Below are 19011 nucleotides of genomic sequence, written 5' to 3'. Positions count from 1 at the left end.
ACGTATACATGTATGCATGTATGTATATATAAGGGGTTGGTGTTTAGAAGCTTTGCTTCTACCCACACCCTTTCAGTCACACATGTTCACTGTTAAATTGTCTTATTTATGAGTTTTTTGTTATTGTTCAGTCTGTGTGCTGAATAAATTCATTCATTCATTCACATGCAGATCTAACCCGGTTTCGCTGTAGCAACCTGAACAAAAATGGGACCAAATCAAGATAAATATATATACTGTTTTAGGTTAGGGTTCCAACAATAATCACATATTCTACAAATGACTCTGAAAACAGTGGATGCTGTAGACCGTAACGACAAAGGTTAAAACCAATGTCTTCCTACACTGCTAACATTAGTAATTACTGCAGTTTGCTGCTGTCATGGTCAGCTGCTCGTATCGACTCTCTGACTCACAAAAGAAACATATTCGGCTGTGTTTTAGCAGTACTGTTTAAACATCAGGAGCACTTTACCTTTGGGGGTGACTGCTGCTGCTGTTGTTGTTGCTGTGGGCCTTGTTTGTTGGAGGCTGGTTGAGGTTGCTGAGGGTGTGGATGATGGTGGGAGTGGAAGGCCTGTGAAGGGTGAACAGGGTGATGCACTTGCAGAGGTCTCAGGGCTCGAGGGATGAACTCTGGGGCCAGTGGATTTAAAACATAGGTCTTCTTGAGCTCCAGGGCTTCCAGCTGAGCTTTGATCTGCTCAAATGTGATGCCATGTAGGCTTGAATTTTCATGGCAGATGGAAATGAAATGCTCCCAGAACTTTCTGGAAGGAGGCAACAAGACAGAACTTTTTCATTCTTCTCTACTGCTACTTGACTGGACTCAGTGTATTAAGGATACTGCTTTTAGTACAATAAATTGCTCATACAACCCCTGGCAATAATTATGGAATTACCTGCCTCGGAGGATGTTCATTCAGTTGTTTAATTTTGTAGAAAAAAGCAGATCACAGACATGAAACAAAACTAAAGTCATTTCAAATGGCAAATTTCTGGCTTTAAGAAACACTATAAGAAATCAGGAAAAATAATTGTGGCAGTCAGTAACGGTTACTTTTTTAGACCAAGCAGAGGGAAAGAAATATGGACTCACTCAATTCTGAGGAATAAATTATGGAATCACCCTGTAAATTTTCATCCCCAAAACTAACACCTGCATCAAATCAGATCTGCTCGTTAGTCTGCATCTAAAAAGGAGTGATCACACCTTGGAGAGCTGTTGCACCAAGTGGACTGACATGAAGCATGGCTCCAACATGAGAGATGTCAACTGAAACAAAGGAGAGGATTATCAAACTCTTAAAAGAGGGTAAATCATCATGCAATGTGCAAAAGATGTTGGTTGTTCACAGTCAGCTGTGTCTAAACTCTGGACCAAATACAAACAACATGGGAAGGTTGTTAAAGGCAAACATACTGGTAGACCAAGGAAGACATCAAAGTGTCAAGACAGAAAACTTAAAGCAATATGTCTCAAAAATCGAAAATGCACAACAAAACAAATAAGGAACAAATGGGATGAAACTGGAGTCAACGTCTGTGACCGAACTGTAAGAAACCGCCTAAAGGAAATGGGATTTACATACAGAAAAGCTAAACGAAAGCCATCATTAACACCTAAACAAAAAAAAAAAAAACAAGGTTACAATGGGCTAAAGAAAAGCAATCGTGGACTGTGGATGACTGGATGAAAGTCATATTCAGTGATGAATCTCGAATCTGCATTGGGCAAGGTGATGATGCTGGAACCTTTGTTTGGTGCCGTTCCAATGAGATTTATAAAGATGACTGCCTGAAGAGAACACATAAATGTCCACAGTCATTGATGATATGGGGCTGCATGTCAGGTAAAGGCACTGGGGAGATGGCTGTCATTACATCATCAATAAATGCACAAGTTTACGTTGATATTTTGGACACTTTTCTTATCCCATCAATTGAAAGGATGTTTGGGGATGATGAAATCATTTTTCAAGATGATAATGCATCTTGCCATAGAGCAAAAACTGTGAAAACATTCCTTGCAAAAAGACACATAGGGTCACTGTCATGGCCTGCAAATAGTCCGGATCTCAATCCAATTGAAAATCTTTGGTGGAAGTTGAAGAAAATGGTCCATGACAAGGCTCCAACCTGCAAAGCTGATCTGGCAACAGCAATCAGAGAAAGTTGGAGCCAGATTGATGAAGAGTACTGTTTGTCACTCATTAAGTCCATGCCTCAGAGACTGCAAGCTGTTATAAAAGCCAGAGGTGGTGCAACAAAATACTAGTGATGTGTTGGAGCGTTCTTTTGTTTTTCATGATTCCATAATTTTTTCCTCAGAATTGAGTGATTCCATATTTTTTCCCTCTGCTTGGTCTAAAAAAGTAACCGTTACTGACTGCCACAATTATTTTTCCTGATTTCTTATAGTGTTTCTTAAAGCCAGAAAGTTGCCATTTGAAATGACTTTAGTTTTGTGTCATGTCTGTGATCTGCTTTTTTTCTACAAAATTAAACAACTGAATGAACATCCTCCGAGGCCGGTGATTCCATAATTTTTGCCAGGGGTTGTAGAAGGAGAATGTATAACACCAAAATCCTGCTTATAAAATGTGGAAATTCCCTGCGCTGGTACCAGAGTAGGGATTGTTCAGTAAAAATGCAACTGTGTGGATGTTAACTAAAGAGCAGATAGTAATGACAAACACATTTGACATTTAATGCACCAGATTGTTCAAAATAGCAATTTTCTTTTGCCTATCTCATAGAATTGTCTGTCACCTACTGGAGGGAGCTGCCAGCCTCAGTCTAACCTAATGCGTTAAGCTTGCAATATGAACATGAAGCCCACTACACGGCCAAATAAAAGAAACAGGAACACAAGACCTAAACTAGAGCTACATAACGCTCTCAAATGTGAAAGAAATTTGATCTTTTCTGAGTTGTAAATTTTTGAAAATTCATTCAATGTCAAAGATAGGGATTTTTCCAATTTTCCAAGATTTTTCCTGGCGTTGACCTTTGCACTTGAAAAGTGAATCAGTTCTTCCCAATCAGGATATGAATCTTGAGTAAAAATTTCATAATGATATATGAAAAATTGTGGGCTCCAGGCTGTTCACAAACAAACAAACAGGGGCAAAAACATAACCTCCTCCATCTTCATTGGCAGACGTAATTAATCCATGAACAGAACAGGTGGTGGGGATGATAATAAATCTTTTCATTGGCTCTACAAATTAATGCTGACAAATTTTAAATATTTTACTCAAACACTTCCAAACCATTAAAACACCACATTTTGGAATATTGTTACAGAGTCTGTATCAAAAGGAAGGGATCCTGTGCTGTGCTAAATGGGGCCTCACTCCATCAACTGTTTCAAAACAAATATTTTAGAATGATCCATTTGCTTTGCCACTTCTGGTGTTGAAACATAATAAAACAGTGGCTACAGTCAGTGCATGCACTGTTCCTGCACCAGCACTTTATGTTGACAAATAAATGGTAAATGAAAACCCATGAGCCACAGACACTGGGTTCAATCCCAGCAAGAATTTAAAAGTACAAAGCTAAGTTGTACAAATGTGATCTGCATGCAAGTACACCTGTATAACTGTATAAAGCGAAATCTGATAAACTGGCAGTGTGCAAGCTTCAGTGAAGAGTGGTTGTTTACCTGCAGCGCCCAACAGAGCACAGTGCTATGGGGTCTCCCACAACTGCCACCAGAGACTGGGCTCTGGTAATGGCTGTGTTCAATAGCTTGTAGTTGGACAGGAATCCATAGTCCAGGTCTTCTGTTGAATCCTCAACGAGCTGCTCTTTACGCTTGATGGCTGTCTGCTTGTGCTTGCAGGTATGTCGCGTGCGCACTGTACTCAGGAACAGCACCCGGAACTGTTTACCTGTGAAATGTTTTAGAATGAACTCTCAGTGTACTTGGACAAGTCAAATTAAAACAAATCATTACCAACCAAATGAGGAATGACAAATTCTAAAGTGTTAATCCATTAAAATCAACTAATCTCTGCTTAAACAACAAAAGCAACTCACTTTAAAACTAAATGAGGCCTTCCAATAACTTTTACCTTCTTATAACTTCAGACACTACTGATGAACAACAAATACACATTAACCATCTGCAATTCCCATGATTACATACATGTGATTAATCAGAGAGTTAATGATCTGTGGTAAGCAGCTGGATGCAGCACCAGTGGGAGCAGTAATGTAAGACTGAAGGAAACAGGGGAGAGACAAAGAAAATCTTTTCCTTTTATCAATTTTACTTGTGATACGAAGTGGGACATGACTCCCAGTTTGTGCAGAGTAACATTAAATGGTAAATGGACTGCATTTATATAGCGCTTTTTCCATCTGCATCAGACGCTCGAAGCGCTTTACACATCAATGCCTCACATTCACCCCGATGTCAGGCTGCTGCCATGCAAGTTGCCCACTACACACCAGGAGCAACTAGGGGATTAAGGACCTTGCCCAAGGGCCCTTAGTGATTTTCCAGTCAGGCTGGGATTTGACCAGAGGATCCTCTGGTCTCAAGCCCAACGCTTAACCACTAGACCATCACGTTGGCCAACACAAATGACAAACACTGATTTACGAACGCTGATTATTTAAAGACAGACAGACTCAACAGTACCTCAGAACTGCAGCTATTTGTAACAACTCATGGCAAGCTGTTAAAAAGGGACTGCCCATGTAGCAGCAGCTTGTGTTATGAATGAGCCTGTTACAGTAAGACAGAAAGTGCTGAAGAAAGCTACAAAACTCACACATGCATACTAGTGAGCAAATGTTCATTTTGCTGTTATTTATGGCTGCATAGTATCTGTTTGGTTTACTCCTGGAATACAACAAAAAGCCAAAATGGCACAGCAGTCTGAGGAAATAACTGTGGATGTAAATAAGGATGCACTTATCCACATTTTTTCACTTCCGATCGAATCACTTCGATAGTGGAGCAGCTTAACTACAATTTCCATAACAATTGTGCATTTTGTGATAAAAGCAGCAAATTTGGCACACATATTCTAAATTAATTAATGTTTATTTTCAGATATGGAACCATCCTGGAGCTGACCTCTAATGAGCTACAGGTGTCAAAGAATTACACAGGGGTCAAAACTGTAAAATGCTCCAATCATGTTGAAAACTATACCACATTATTTGTGAGATCATAACAATTCCAAAAAGGCATAGTTTGTACTATCTATGACTGAATCTTCTGGAGTTATGAGATAAAAAGCGCAAAAAGTTTTACCCCATAACTCTAGAACATTCAGTCATACATAGTCCAAACTATACCTTTTTGGAATCGTTATAATCAGACAAATAATGTGGTATAGTTTTCGGCATGACTGGAGCGTTTTCAAATTTTGACCCCTGTGTAATTCTTTATTGACCCCTGTAGCTCATTAGAGGTCAGCTACAGGATGGTTCCATATCTGAAAATAAACATTAGTTAATTTAGAATATGTGTGCCAAATTTGATGCTTTTATCCAAGAATGCACAACTGTTTTACTATGCTGGCCCACTACGAACACAATACCTGGATTTGGATATCTGCCGATACCGATACAATTCCAATTCCAGAGCTCTGTTTGCTTTAATATTATTATTATTATTGATTTTATATGAGGATATTTTGTATCCCCAGTTATACAGCTTCATGATGAAGTGGTATAGAGGAGGATTTTTTTAAAAAAAGCAGGCCTGAAAGTTCAACTACAATTTGCCCGAATGTACATCTAAGATGAAAGCCTAGATTTGATGTTTTGGTAAAAGAATTAAGTACTTTCATTTATTTTTTGGTGGCTTTTTGTGGCATTTTGGAAATGCACTCCATCGAAACAGTACATGTACTTGTACACAATTTTTTGGGGGGTAATCTTGACTGATGAGAAATGGAAGGTCTTGGGGAAAAAAACAGAGACTTTATAAAGAAAAGCCAGTGCTCTCTCTCTATCCATATCTGTCTCTCCCTCTCTCTCCCCCCCTCTCAATTTCAATTTATTGAGTTTATATAGCGCCAAATCACAACAAAGTTGCCTCAAGGCGGTTCATACAAGTAAGGTCTAACATTAGCAACCCCTAGAGCAAGCTCTCTCTCCAGGAAATTAGCTCTTTAAAATGCTGAAACACGTACAAATGTAAAAGAATGAAATAAATATACATGTTTATGTAAACATGTAAAACTGAGCCATTTTTGGGTGAGTGAATGAAGTGTCATCTCTTGAACACCAGATGACAGACCGGTCTCAAGTACATTAGAGTCCCTTTGAACAGTTTGTTTTTTTAAGGATATATATATGTGGTCCTGGTTAAAAAAAGTCCTCGCGCTGATTAAGTCTGCTGTATTGTAGGTTGCTTACACCTCTCGGTACAACGGCTTTGTCATTTATTTATGTGTAAACATTGCATGTTGCTGTCTTCGTTTGTGGTGTTTTTAGTATAAAACATTGCCAACCAGCGGATGTGTGTTGAAAAGTTGGTCAGCTCAATGTTCGCCTGATCTGCTGACTGCAAGCTGCGGAAGGGACCCCCCCTTCCCCCCCCCGCAGCCAGCAGGGTGTTTCAACAGAAACGCACAGAAGTGCCTCTGGATCGGAAAGCTCTGCAGGTTGTATCGGATATGATCCAGATCCGAACTGGCGGACATCAGAAATCTCAGAATGCCCTTGTTATTAATAGTGTCATCATCATACCTGCAATGGCCTATGTCACATAGGCCTTCTCCAAGTCACCAAAATACACACATACAAGAAGGGAAAACTTGTAAGGACCCCCACCCCCCACCGAAAGATCCTTGTAATGCCAAAGAGCTGGTCCTCCTTCCCCAATTCACAGGTGCTCATCTACTGGCCTTATACAAGAATCCATAATTTTAAGTCAATTGTTTCTAAACATTTTCAGAGTACAGCACAACAAAATGCATTAATTTTGTGCTTTTGTTTCAGGAAAAGGGGAATATTTCCATCAGGGCTAACCGCTGTGCCCCCTCCCCCCCCAAGAAAAAGATGGTGATAACGACTGCGTTAAGTGTCTCTAAATATAGCAAATCACTGCCACCCCAAAAAGATAAATATTAACATGGAAAATGGCATTTTGAAAGGACAAATGTTACCATAATATAAAAAACAGATTTATGCTTATTATCTAGCATGGCTGTGAAGCAGTGATTCTTAAAAGGAGGTTCAGGTTTGCCGTGTATGTGTGATCATGTACACATGCCATGTATATGCACCATCTATACTTTGTCTCACCTTGGACATTGAGTACTCTTTCTACGCTGACCTCATGCATCCTCTTCTTTCGGAGCTCAGCACGTATGCGGAACACTTGGTCGGCGTACGGTGACACCACACCAATGCTGCCCTCATCCAACTTGCCCCAAGCCACTGGCCACTTCTTACGCAATTCCTCCACTCGTTCAACAATTTCAAACACCTGCCGAGATAGAAGACACATAAGCAAGAAGTGTGACAACACTTATGATTATGAATAAGTGACCCCCTCCACCCCAAAATGGATGGGGATGGCGGCAGTGACATAATTTCACATATGTAAAAAGCCACAAAGAGTTAAAAAAATAAGTAGTAATCCAAATTGCTTTTTGACAGTATGCTTAAATAAAAGTATATGTAAACATGAGCTTCATTTTCCAGCAAGTGTTGAAAGCTGTAGCTTGCTGTTGTGAACTGTTCTAAAGTATTGTTCTCTATTTGATGCTTAGCCCATCAAACTCACAATACAAGCAAAACAGTCTATTCCCAAAGCATTTTCATTCCACAGGATTACGATGACACATTAATATTTTGACATGAATGGTGCATCAAAGGAGTGCAAAGTAATTCATTTGGTAGCACTGACAGTTATAACTGCTGCCAGGATAGGCTGGGGACAGGCAAAAGCAAAGAGCAACACTAAATCTGTGTCAAGACAAATAAATCGAAAGCTAGTACCATCCTGTATCACAGGTGTTAAATGTAACTGTCGGATTTAATTTGCCAATGTGATGCATGGATTTAATCTTTAACTGGGTTAAGACCTCCCGATAAATTGTGATGAGGCTGAATATACAGTGTTACTCATTTCTACATGAACAGTCTTTAGTTGAGATAGCAGTGTTCACTTAAACTTGAGGTGCATGTCATTTAAATCCATGATTAATTTTGAGCAAATTATCTAGGCCAACAATCACTGCTGAAGATTTTCATAATATTACATAAGAGCTGATACAAGTTCTTGATTAATTTAACTAACAACAACAAAAACCTTCAATGCAAATTTTCTCATCATAAAATGATTACAGACTAGAGCAAAGAGATCACAGACAATATTCACCAATGCATCAACAGATGTATTTGTTCTTCTGACTAGTATGATGTAAGATGGCAGAAAAAAAAAGTTGCTTACGTGTGTGTGTGTGTGTGTGTGTGTGTGTGTGTGTGTGTGTGTGTGTATATACGGTCCATCCAGAAAGTATTCACAGCGCTTCACTATTTCCACATTATGTTACAGCCTTATTCCAGTATTGCAGCCTTATTGCAGCAAATTCATTTTTCCCTTCAAAATTCTACTCACAACACCCCATAACGACAATGTGAAAAAAGTTTGAGATTTTTTGCAAATTTATAAAACAAAACAAAAAACATAAGTATTCACAGCCTTTGCCATGAAGCTCAAAACTGAAAGATGGAACGTACCATTCAACTTGGCTTTGCCTCATTGAATGGTACGTTCCATCTTTCACTGAATGAAATATTTGTTCCTTTGAAAAAATGAAAAAACATTCATTACTTGCTATGTATAACAGCAAAAATAGATCCTTGTCATTTCATATTTTATTAATTTCTAAGCAACAGAAAAGGAATTTACATTTTGGTGTTCATCACTGGGGCTTTGACATCAACAGTCCAACACGAACTTTAAATAAGAGTCCAAAATTGTTCAGTCAACTTGCAAAATACAATTCTGACAATGCAGTCCGTGATGCCATGCACTGACGTGGGAGCTATGAGTGGGAGCACTGCAGAGATTTAACCCCCCGCCAAAAAATAAAAAATAAAATAATCAGACAAAGACCAAGAAGAAAAATAAAAAGGTTTGGGAACATACTCTCAGGTCCATAAATTGGACAGAGATCATTTTTGTAATTTTGCCTCTGTACATCACCACAATGGAGAGGAAATAAAGCACAACGTCTGTAAAGTGCAGACTTTTAGTTTTTAATTCAAGGAGATTAAAAAAAAAAAAAAAAAAAACTAATTAGCCACTTAGGAATTATAGCTATGTTTATACACTGTCCCTTCATTTTCACAGGCCATAAACAATTGGACAAACTAACTACAATAATACAGGGTTCTCCCCCAAAGTCAATTTTTGCTATAGCGGTGCTGTTGACATTTATCGAGACGGCGTGTTTTTGGAATGTTTCCAAATATTGGACAATCAGGTATTTAAGCTCACAATAGCACCCAGATCATTAGCTCACAACACATTAGCTCACAACAACATTTATTGAAACTAAAACAGTTACATGTACATTTCTATCATACATTTGATTAAAGAAGGCTCAGACAGTAACGTCACACACAGTGATGTTACTTAAATGCATTTAATAAAATATAGAGCACATTGAATTGACTGTGTCAGCTATCAATAGTATTGGCACAGGTTCATCCAGGAGACGGCAAGGCCTTATTTCAGACATCCTTTTGGCAATTAAGGATGTCCTCATGGATTGTAATAAATACTCCAGAGAAAGGCAAGAGCTTCTCTCAGAATTTAGAAGAACAGGCCTGAAAGAAGTTTCTGTAGGAAGTATTTTAGACACAGGGTCAAGTGGGAGGGGGAAGTGCTGGCTTTTTAAATACTTGAAAGATACTGGACTCATCGAGAGGATTTAGAATTGCTATAATGGACTGATGCAGAAGGTAGCAGAGATGCAACAATAAAGATGCTGGCTGCTGTGAAACGACACAGAGGGTGCACTTGACTTATTTCACAGGGGCACGTTTTGAGGTCGGAGAGCATTTCCGCATTTACAAAATGCCTCAAGAAACCACCAAAAAATAAATAGAAGTTCTTAATTTACTCATAGTTGTGGTGAGTCTGGGTAAATCATCAGACTTAAACCCACTGATTGTGCAGCTAATCTCATTTCCTCAGCGGAGCGTGCGCGCAACAAAAACAAACGTGTTTTCGTCATGTCGAGTGGTCAAAGCTATCTCTCCCCATGTGCAAAAATGAAGTTTGATGACACAGAGATGTGAAGAAATTTGACTTTGCTGCTGGAAAAAATGGTAAAATAAACAGAATTTTGCAAATATTTGTCGGGGCCCGAGCGGACCATCATTTTATAAATTGTACTGGGCTGTAGTTGCCCGACAGTGGGCAAATACCTGCCGGGCCAATGGCAATGTCAAGCCCTGTCAAAAAAAAAAAAACAACCATCCAACCAACCAACCAAAAAACAAAACAAACACACAAACAACAAAAAAAAACCCATCTCGAGATGACGCCAGAGTATAAACGCCGCAGCACCGTTACTCTATTATCTGGGGAGAACCCTGTAAGATGAATCATCGCTTTTCAGCTACTTTTATTTAGACAGGTCTGTGGATGGACCGAACAACATATGAAAGTCTGAATACATCTTAGTCTTCATGTACATTAATTATTAACCTCCATGAGTCCATGGAGTCACTGACATCCACATCAATATTTCATTATGTTTCTGAGTCCACAAGGGTTAAGAAATACATTAGCATGGCACTGTATGGTAAATCAGTCTGGAGTAGGCAGGTCTCAAGAAAAAGACTAGTAAGGGATGACATCAATACACCTTTGACAATTCTGAAAGAGTTATAGGCATCTGTGGATGTGACTGAAGAAACTGTGCACATTCCAACTTTTACCTGTTGCATCCCCATTTACAGAGCTTGTTTTTTTCCTCAACTCCGCAGTCCACTATAGTTTTGACATGAGATAATATTCCAGAAATTAAAGGATCTCTAGACATTCCTATAGTTTAATTTTATACCTTCATCATATTTTGACAGTCCACACACAAAGCTTTTCCAAAGCCCATACTCTCTAAGATGCAGTGAGTGAACTGATGGACAGGCAGATAGAGGAGTCCATCCCTTCCAGTTTGATAACACACTAGCACAGTAACACTAAATGTTCTCATCCTTATTCTATTTTATATTGCCAATGTACCAACACCGTCGGGATGGTTGGTGGATGCTGGACTGATAGTGAGTTAACTGTAGGTATATAGTAGTTGTTGCTGAGACAGACAGACCAAACAAAAGTACAATTCATTTATCAATACCTCAGCATTGTTGTAGTAGGCAGTGCTGTTCTTCTCCTGAACATCTTCACCTCTGGCTGTGAAGAAGGTGAGAGGATAGAAGTCCTTATGGGAGGGCTGCTTCCCACTTGCCATCAACTTCCCATCATAAAATAACTCTGAGGTGTAGCTGAAAGAGAAAAGGAAATGGACAAAATAACAGTGATAAGAAAAACATTTGTGAAACATTAATAACCAAAAATTAAACAATTTAGAAAAGCAATAATTGTATGCAAAAAAATAAAAATAAAAATCTGCAAATAATTCCTTTAGATTTTAAACATTTCCCCATAACTTATTCTGGCTTATTTCAGTACATATGGCAAAGAAAGAAACTAATTCCGCCAGCAGTAAAAATTGCAGCAAATACAGCCTTTTTTCCCCTAAATATATAAACAAACCTGAAAACTACCATTTGCAGCTGTGGAGTTCTATGCAATATCTCACAGCTTTTCACTCTATGTATGCTGCAGCACAATACAAAATAATCCAACACTACATTAGTCAAATAAATGCAAATATCTGGCAGAATGCCTTCTACTGCACACTTTCTAGCAATGTTCTGCTCTGTTTACTATATTGCAGATGTGATAATTTTCCACAGTTGTTCAATCTCATTTCAGAGGATAAAATGCTGCTTACTCTCTTAATGTGTCAACCTTAAGGCCCCTTGGCAAGAGCATGTCTTTGATTCATGCAATAGCACGCATGTCATCGCGATGATCCCACCCACTGTGTCCCAGCTGGACGCCGTTCTTTGTTCTACCGGCTGCCACGTGCTCTGTGCTGGACGCTGTGTATATAAAATAATTACTTTGTGTTGGATTAATCATTTTCTCTGCAAATTGGCTGTTGAAAATGGCTGTAATCACTTCCTGTATCACAGAGGACTGCTCCAGCTTCACCTGTACGCGCGCGCCTAACAAGCTGCAGAAAGCATTTTGAGCTGTCTAAAAAGGTAATTATTTGTCATGTTTACATTATCATGGCTTGGTAAAACAGTTGTGTGTTCTTTCTTTCTTGTGTGCAGCTGTTAAAGTATGTTTATAACAGATTTAACATCTTGTTATAATCTCTAGACGAACTGTGCTCTGACATCACCACTTGCTCTGTTCACTTCTTTACTCCACTTCACGAGCTACACATGGTGTTGGCGATTAGATTGTGCCATGTAGCACGACATTTATGCGTGAAAGATTTTTTTGAACATTTCAAAATCCTCTGTGCACAATAGCACGCACCGGTGCCCCTCTTGTGTCCTGTCCGCACCCATTAAAGACGAGTTTAACTCTCCAGCACGACACAGGTCGTGCTAGTGTGTGAGTCAAAGACATGCTCTTGTCAGGGGGCCTTTAGAGCTACAAGCACAGACCAACACTGCTCCGTGAACTACCAAAAGTGTGCAACTGATCACTTCAATTCTTTTTATCACCCTTTCAGCCCCACCACTGCCACACTTTGGAGCCAAGACGCTGCTGAGGGCTTACACCTACTTGATGATTGCTTCGTGGGAGCGGTAGTTCTCGCACAGGAGGATGCGACAGGGGAATTCTGGGGGATAGTGCTCATACAGTCGGTCTAGTAGTGACACATGAAGGTTACGCTCCCGCGCAAACTCACTGTACACAAAAGGACTGAGCTGCAAATTGAGGGAGAAAAAAGAAAAGAAAAGAAAATGTATTAGGAGATGGAAAGTAAAAATCAAATCTGCACATTTTACCATTGGCTTATTTATTTGAGTCTCTGTTTGACCGAAGGGGTATGAATTCATCCACCACACATGGTTTGGGAGCATTATGAGAACAGAGCTTTTATTCCAATGAAACAATACATCAGGCGATATCACTGATTATTCTTCATTCGAGGGACACTGTGAGCTAATCAGTGCAAATGACTGCTGCAGCCTTGGACTGAAATGAGGAGAAAAGCTTTTGTTACTAAGAACTGAGAAATGAGGGTCACAACAAAATCACATGTGCTTACAATTTTACAGCTACGTACAGGGTTTGCGCTGATGCTGACACAAAATCATCAAGGCTGGATGAAAGATTTAAAATGTACAACGTCTCTGGGATGCAACATCTGCAGGTTGTAAGTTTGTAAGAATAAATGGAACTGGTTACTGCAGGGAGTGCTGGGACTCACATTTAATTAATTCAATGCTAAAATGTGCACAGCTACACCGATGCATATTGCTTCATTAACTATTCCCATCTGACTACTGGCATATACTGTATACAAAAAGTGATCTATCCTTAGTATGTATCTTAATTTAAGCATTCCATTGAGAGGGCCAGCTAGCATTAATTAGATCTCACACCTTCAATAAAGAAGTCAAAAGATCAATAGAATCTTGGACTTCAATGATTATTCAGCAGCCCTGTCTGTTTTATGTTGATTCTTCCTTTTGCATTTAGAGTTAAAGCTGAAAGAAAAGAGTGAGGTGAGGAAGAAGGAGAATGGAAAAGTTTTATAAGTCATACCTCATAAAAAGGTTAAAATGGTGGGAAGCTACAGCCAAAGTGACTTGAAAGAATACGATAAGAATACAGTTTAATACTGTGGTTTTAATCTTTTATGTTTTGGAGTTGCAAGTAATGAAAGCAATTATTGAAAGATAGACTCATGCCTCGTCTTTATCCGCTGCGTACTGTCTTAAAACTAGGAGATGAGGAAATAGAGCTTTAATTCCTTGTGCTGGCTTCGAAAGCTTGAGTGACAAGTTGACATTCAGATTTTCTGTGGCTTGTTTCCAAAATTATAGCTCTACTTGGCTGCTGCCTGTTCTTTTTAAAATGAGTTTGGCAACAGTAGACTTTAATTCACAGCGAGGTTCGAGTGATTACATTCACTCAGTACTGGAGCTAACTTTTGCTATGTTGCATGCCTCGTGCTAAGCATTGGTGTGCTACATTTTAGCATTAATAAAAGTGAAAAGGCTGTGATAATGACAAAATTCTCTGTTGCTTTCTTCCATTTTAAAATGTAGCACAACATGTTCATAAATGTCCATTAAGAATCCATTATCACCACGTAACTGTGGCATATAGCTCAAGTTTTTCTTTTGTCTATTCAAATAAAGAAACAAATGAAATACAAAATTCTTCTTTCACATGCGTGTCCATCATGTACATTTTCAGTTTTAAATCAAAAGGTTTCACAAAAACATCATTATTAACTATTTAGGGGTTACAGCTATTTTTATATGCAATTCCTCCACTTTCAGAAAAGTTGTACTATCCCAACTTTCTTCATTTACTTCCACAGGAGCCTATAACGCCTTCAGAGTTGTCATGGGAGTTTGATGGCTTCCCTCACTAGTCTCCTTTACTCCAGACAGCTTTAACACACAGTACAAATAGTATTTGCTTTTCTTAATGATTGATGCAAGTGTTGTTAAACTCCTTGACCTAAACCTGAAATTCTGTATTACAGACACATCTTGACTGTTTCATTTTAACTTCACTGTGGTGGTGTACAGAGGCTAAACTGCAAACAGTGTCACTATTCACATACTTACAGACCTGACTGTCTGTGCATACTTGCATGCTGTGAATAAAATCAAAATCAGAACTTTTAATGGACAGTAGGCAGCTATTCTAAATACTGAATTCTTACCTGCATGTGGTCTCCAGCCAACACAATGCGTGTGATCTTGGTAGCTAGAGCAAAAGGCATGATGGTTTCACACTCCATAGCCTGGGCTGCTTCATCCAATAGGATATGGGTGAAGAATCCTAGCAAAAGAGAAGGGAGACAAATGTCAGCTGACTCCCAGTACATGGCTGTACAAAAATGTGTGCTTAATACACACACACACACACACACACACACACACACACACACACTTGTATAATGCGCTCACTGTATATAGTAATACAACTTCAAATCCATGTGACATGAAAAACCAGTTAATGGATTCAGGATCTTACGCATCACAGAAATAGTGCAATGATTTATTCTGAGGGTAAAACAAAAAATTGGTAAATTAACAAAAATACTGAGATTACTGAATTGTTTGGAATTGATTTCTTGTATATGTACCTTGAATCAGTATGTTATAATGGACAGTCTTAAAGCCCTGTCACACAGTGGTGGGCACAGTTCCGTTAATCCGCTAACCACTAATTATCAAAGATAATGTTTTCATTATCTGATTAGCTTTTCAGATAACTCTGAAAACCATCATCGGACTAATTATCTTCTGATAAGTTGTGGTCCAACGTATTTTTGAAGACGCGGTAAACAAAGCAGAACCGTTACAAACATCTATGAAATCTAAAATCAGTTAAGTACCTACCTGTTAAATGTATTATAGTAGATGCGCAGTTCTATCCTCTGTAAACAGAGGAGAGCTGGTTGTAGAAGAAACCGCTCTATCCTCTGCAGGCAAAGGAGAACTGGTCACAAAAAAAAAAAAAAAAGAAAAAAGAAAAAAAAAAAAAAACTCATTTGACCCCATACTGATATGCTGCCAATATCACCCAAGTCATCCAGAGGCATACATTTTTAACTTATGGTTAAAGTTTTAACCAAACTAATTTCGGACAAGTTATTTAAATTAACGTCACGTCTGAAGTTTTATAAAGTGAAAATATCAGATATATGTTTTAGTTTTAAAGTAATGCACTAATTTTGAAGGTTTTAGTGTGGACATGCTGTGCCCAGTGCATTATGGCTACCTCAGTACATTCACAACAGAAGAAATGCATTTGAGACCCTCTGATCAGGCTCCAAACGGACAACAGCATTAAACTCTTTGTATATTGTGCCTAAAACTCTCGTGAATATATTCTCTGGATTTATGAACGTTGTTAATGTGTTTGTTTTATGTAAAAATGCCAGAAGAAACTCGGGCTGCTCCATTATTTTCAACTGGAATCATTGCAATCAATTCCTGTTTGCTATTACAGTCCTGCTTATGTCAAACACTGTCTGTCGTTTTTGTGTGTGTATATATATATATATATATATATATATATATATATATATATATATATATATATATATAAAGATGTCTGAAATTCAGTTTGCGTTTATTCAATTCCACACATTTTAAACATGGCAGAGACGGATTATCTGGAATTTTGTTTTGGCAAGTTTTCACTGTCTCTACTGCCACCTACTGGCCAGTAGTGTTCATGGCAGTATTCACCCTAGTACTGAGCATCCAGTAGATGGCAGTGTTCTATTTATTTTGACACCGGTTATATCAGACGGTTATCTAATTACAACTTGGCTATTTTTTAAAAATGCCTTTTTTTTTACAAATAAAAAAATGCCATATTTTACAAAAGCACATTTATCTGTAAACACCAACACATGTCACACCTCACATTAACGTGTTGGTTTACATAGAATGAATGAGTCAACCAATCAGTGTTAGCGGGGGCACATTTTACCCATAATCATTTGGCATCCTGTCTGTGTTTGCTACAAAACTTCAGAATTAGTGCATTATTCAAAATTAAAAGATATGTTATATTTTAAAGCAAAGAGAAAGAGTTCACTGCGCTTCTGCACAGCACAAACAAATCTGGTGCAACCAGGCAGGACCAATTTGTAAAAAAGAAGAAATAACTGGTGCAGCACAGAAATAAGTGCAAAAAGTCTTTAATAAGGTGCTGAAAAAAAATGTTCAAAGGGACTGACGTTTCGATGTGAGAGTCACATCTTCCTCAGATTCCTGCACAAACAGAGATGGTACAGCTTAAATACTAATAAGAAGCAAGTGCTTTCAAAAGGGCATGACCATCACTCAAAGGGCACAACACTCACTCAATTAGTAATCAATTCATGATTAGAAACACTGTCCCAAAACACACATGACTAAAACCAAACTAAAAACAATTATTAAAGAAAACAAGTAAATTTTAGATCTTCATTCAAACCAAAAGGTTCCAAAGTGCCTAAAGTATAAATCCAAAATGCTTCTCTACATAAGAGTTTTTTGATAATGTCACCACCTCTGGGTGGAACTAAAATTCTCTCAATCCCCCAAAATTTTAAAGATGCTGGAGAGCCATGACCGGCCTGTTTGTAGTGCCTTACCATGGCATAAATTAAATTCTGAGTACGGATTGCCGTTTTACGTTCAGCTATCCGTAATTTAAGTTGACGTTTCATTTGGCCAACATATGCCAAGCCACAGCGGCATTTTAAAATATATACTACATGAGTGGTATTACAATTGATAAATGAAGAAATAGGATATTGCTTACCAGTGCGAGGATGAGAGAAACATGAAGCATTAGTAGAATTTGAATAATGTGCACAATTACCACACCTAAAGAAACCTTTTGGTGAGCTGGAGGGCCAGGCAGTTGAGGCGGGACTGATCATATCTGAATGAACAAGTCTGTCACGAATATTTCGGGCATGCCTAAATATAAATTTGGGCGGTTCAGCACAGATGTCTTTAAGTGTGGGATCACTCTTCAAAATGTGCCAATATTTATAAATTATGTTTTTTATTCTTCCCGCAAATGGAGTATAGCTGGTAGAAAAAAAAACAATTTAGATGTTGAAGAGGATTTAGATTTTTTCTTAAGTAAAGAGGCACGATCAGTATTTAGAGCTCTGTCCCATGCTTTGTCAATGTTAATTCTACTATAGCCACGTTGTTCAAACAGAGTTGCTAGATGGGCTGCTTTTAACATAAAGTCCATGGTAGAACTGCAATTTCTTCTAACTCGCAAGAACTGACCCACTGGTATGTTCTGAACTAAATGGGGCGGATGATTAATATCAGCTCTCAATAAAGTATTTCTACTAAGAGGTTTACGATAGATAGTTGATTGCAAAGAATTATTGACATCCTTATAAATAGTGAGGTCTAAAAAAATCTATAGAATGAGAATTATAGTTCATAGTAAAAGATAAATAATCTGTAGTGGAATTAATATAATTCAGAAATTGATGTAACTCATCATATGCGTCCCTCCAAATTAGGAGGACGTCATCAATGTGTCTACGCCATAATGATATTTTTGAGTGAAAAGGGTTATTTTCAGCACTAAAGATATATTTCTCTTCCCAAAACCCCATCACTAAACAGGCGTAGGATGGCGCAAAAGCACTCCCCATAGCAGTGCCCTGTAGTTGTAGATAATATTTGTCTGAATATTTAAAGAAATTATTCGATAAAACAATCTCAACCAGTTTAATCAAAAAGTCTGAAGGTGGCAGCACATCAGTGGGACGTTCGGCAAGATAAAAAGAAATGGCTTCTAAACCTGCATGGTGAGGTATGCACGTATATAGACTCTGTACATCCAAAGACACAAGGATATCATCACTTGTACAATTTCGATTATTGATAACATTTAGAACATCAGTGGTGTCCTCAAGATACGAGGGTAAGTTGTGGACAAACTTTGCCAAAAAGAAAACAAATTGTGAAAGGGGCTCAATAAGACTCCCTATTCCAGAAACGATGGGCCGTAACGGAGGATCATCCAATTGTTTGTGAATTTTGGGTACACCATAAAATACTGGACAAAGAGGGTTTTCACTTAAAAGAAAAGCCATCTCTTTTTCTGTTGTTATTCATGTTATATTTTAACTTTGTACAAATGACAGAATTGACATTAATGGAGTTATTCTATCAGTATTAATTTTATTTATAACTCAAAACCAC

At 38.3% G+C, this 19011-nt stretch overlaps 1 protein-coding gene across 1 annotated transcript in view; it reads right to left on the bottom strand.

Annotated features, from left to right (window-relative positions):
- Positions 1 to 19011, bottom strand: part of helz (helicase with zinc finger) — a 155353-nt gene that overhangs the window by 33381 nt on the left and 102961 nt on the right. Inside the window, exons 19-24 of the mRNA XM_034188104.1 lie at positions 14991 to 15109; positions 12866 to 13011; positions 11355 to 11502; positions 7279 to 7462; positions 3671 to 3899; positions 476 to 770 (exon numbers count right to left, since the gene is read on the bottom strand). Of these exons, the coding sequence (XP_034043995.1) occupies positions 476 to 770; positions 3671 to 3899; positions 7279 to 7462; positions 11355 to 11502; positions 12866 to 13011; positions 14991 to 15109 (1121 nt within the window). The remainder of the gene's footprint in view (positions 1 to 475; positions 771 to 3670; positions 3900 to 7278; positions 7463 to 11354; positions 11503 to 12865; positions 13012 to 14990; positions 15110 to 19011) is intronic.

Source organism: Thalassophryne amazonica, chromosome 15 (assembly GCF_902500255.1).
Source record: "Thalassophryne amazonica chromosome 15, fThaAma1.1, whole genome shotgun sequence".
Lineage (NCBI taxonomy): Eukaryota > Metazoa > Chordata > Actinopteri > Batrachoidiformes > Batrachoididae > Thalassophryne > Thalassophryne amazonica.
Note: the sequence above shows the minus strand (reverse complement) of the source record. Positions and strands in the feature narration are given on the sequence as shown.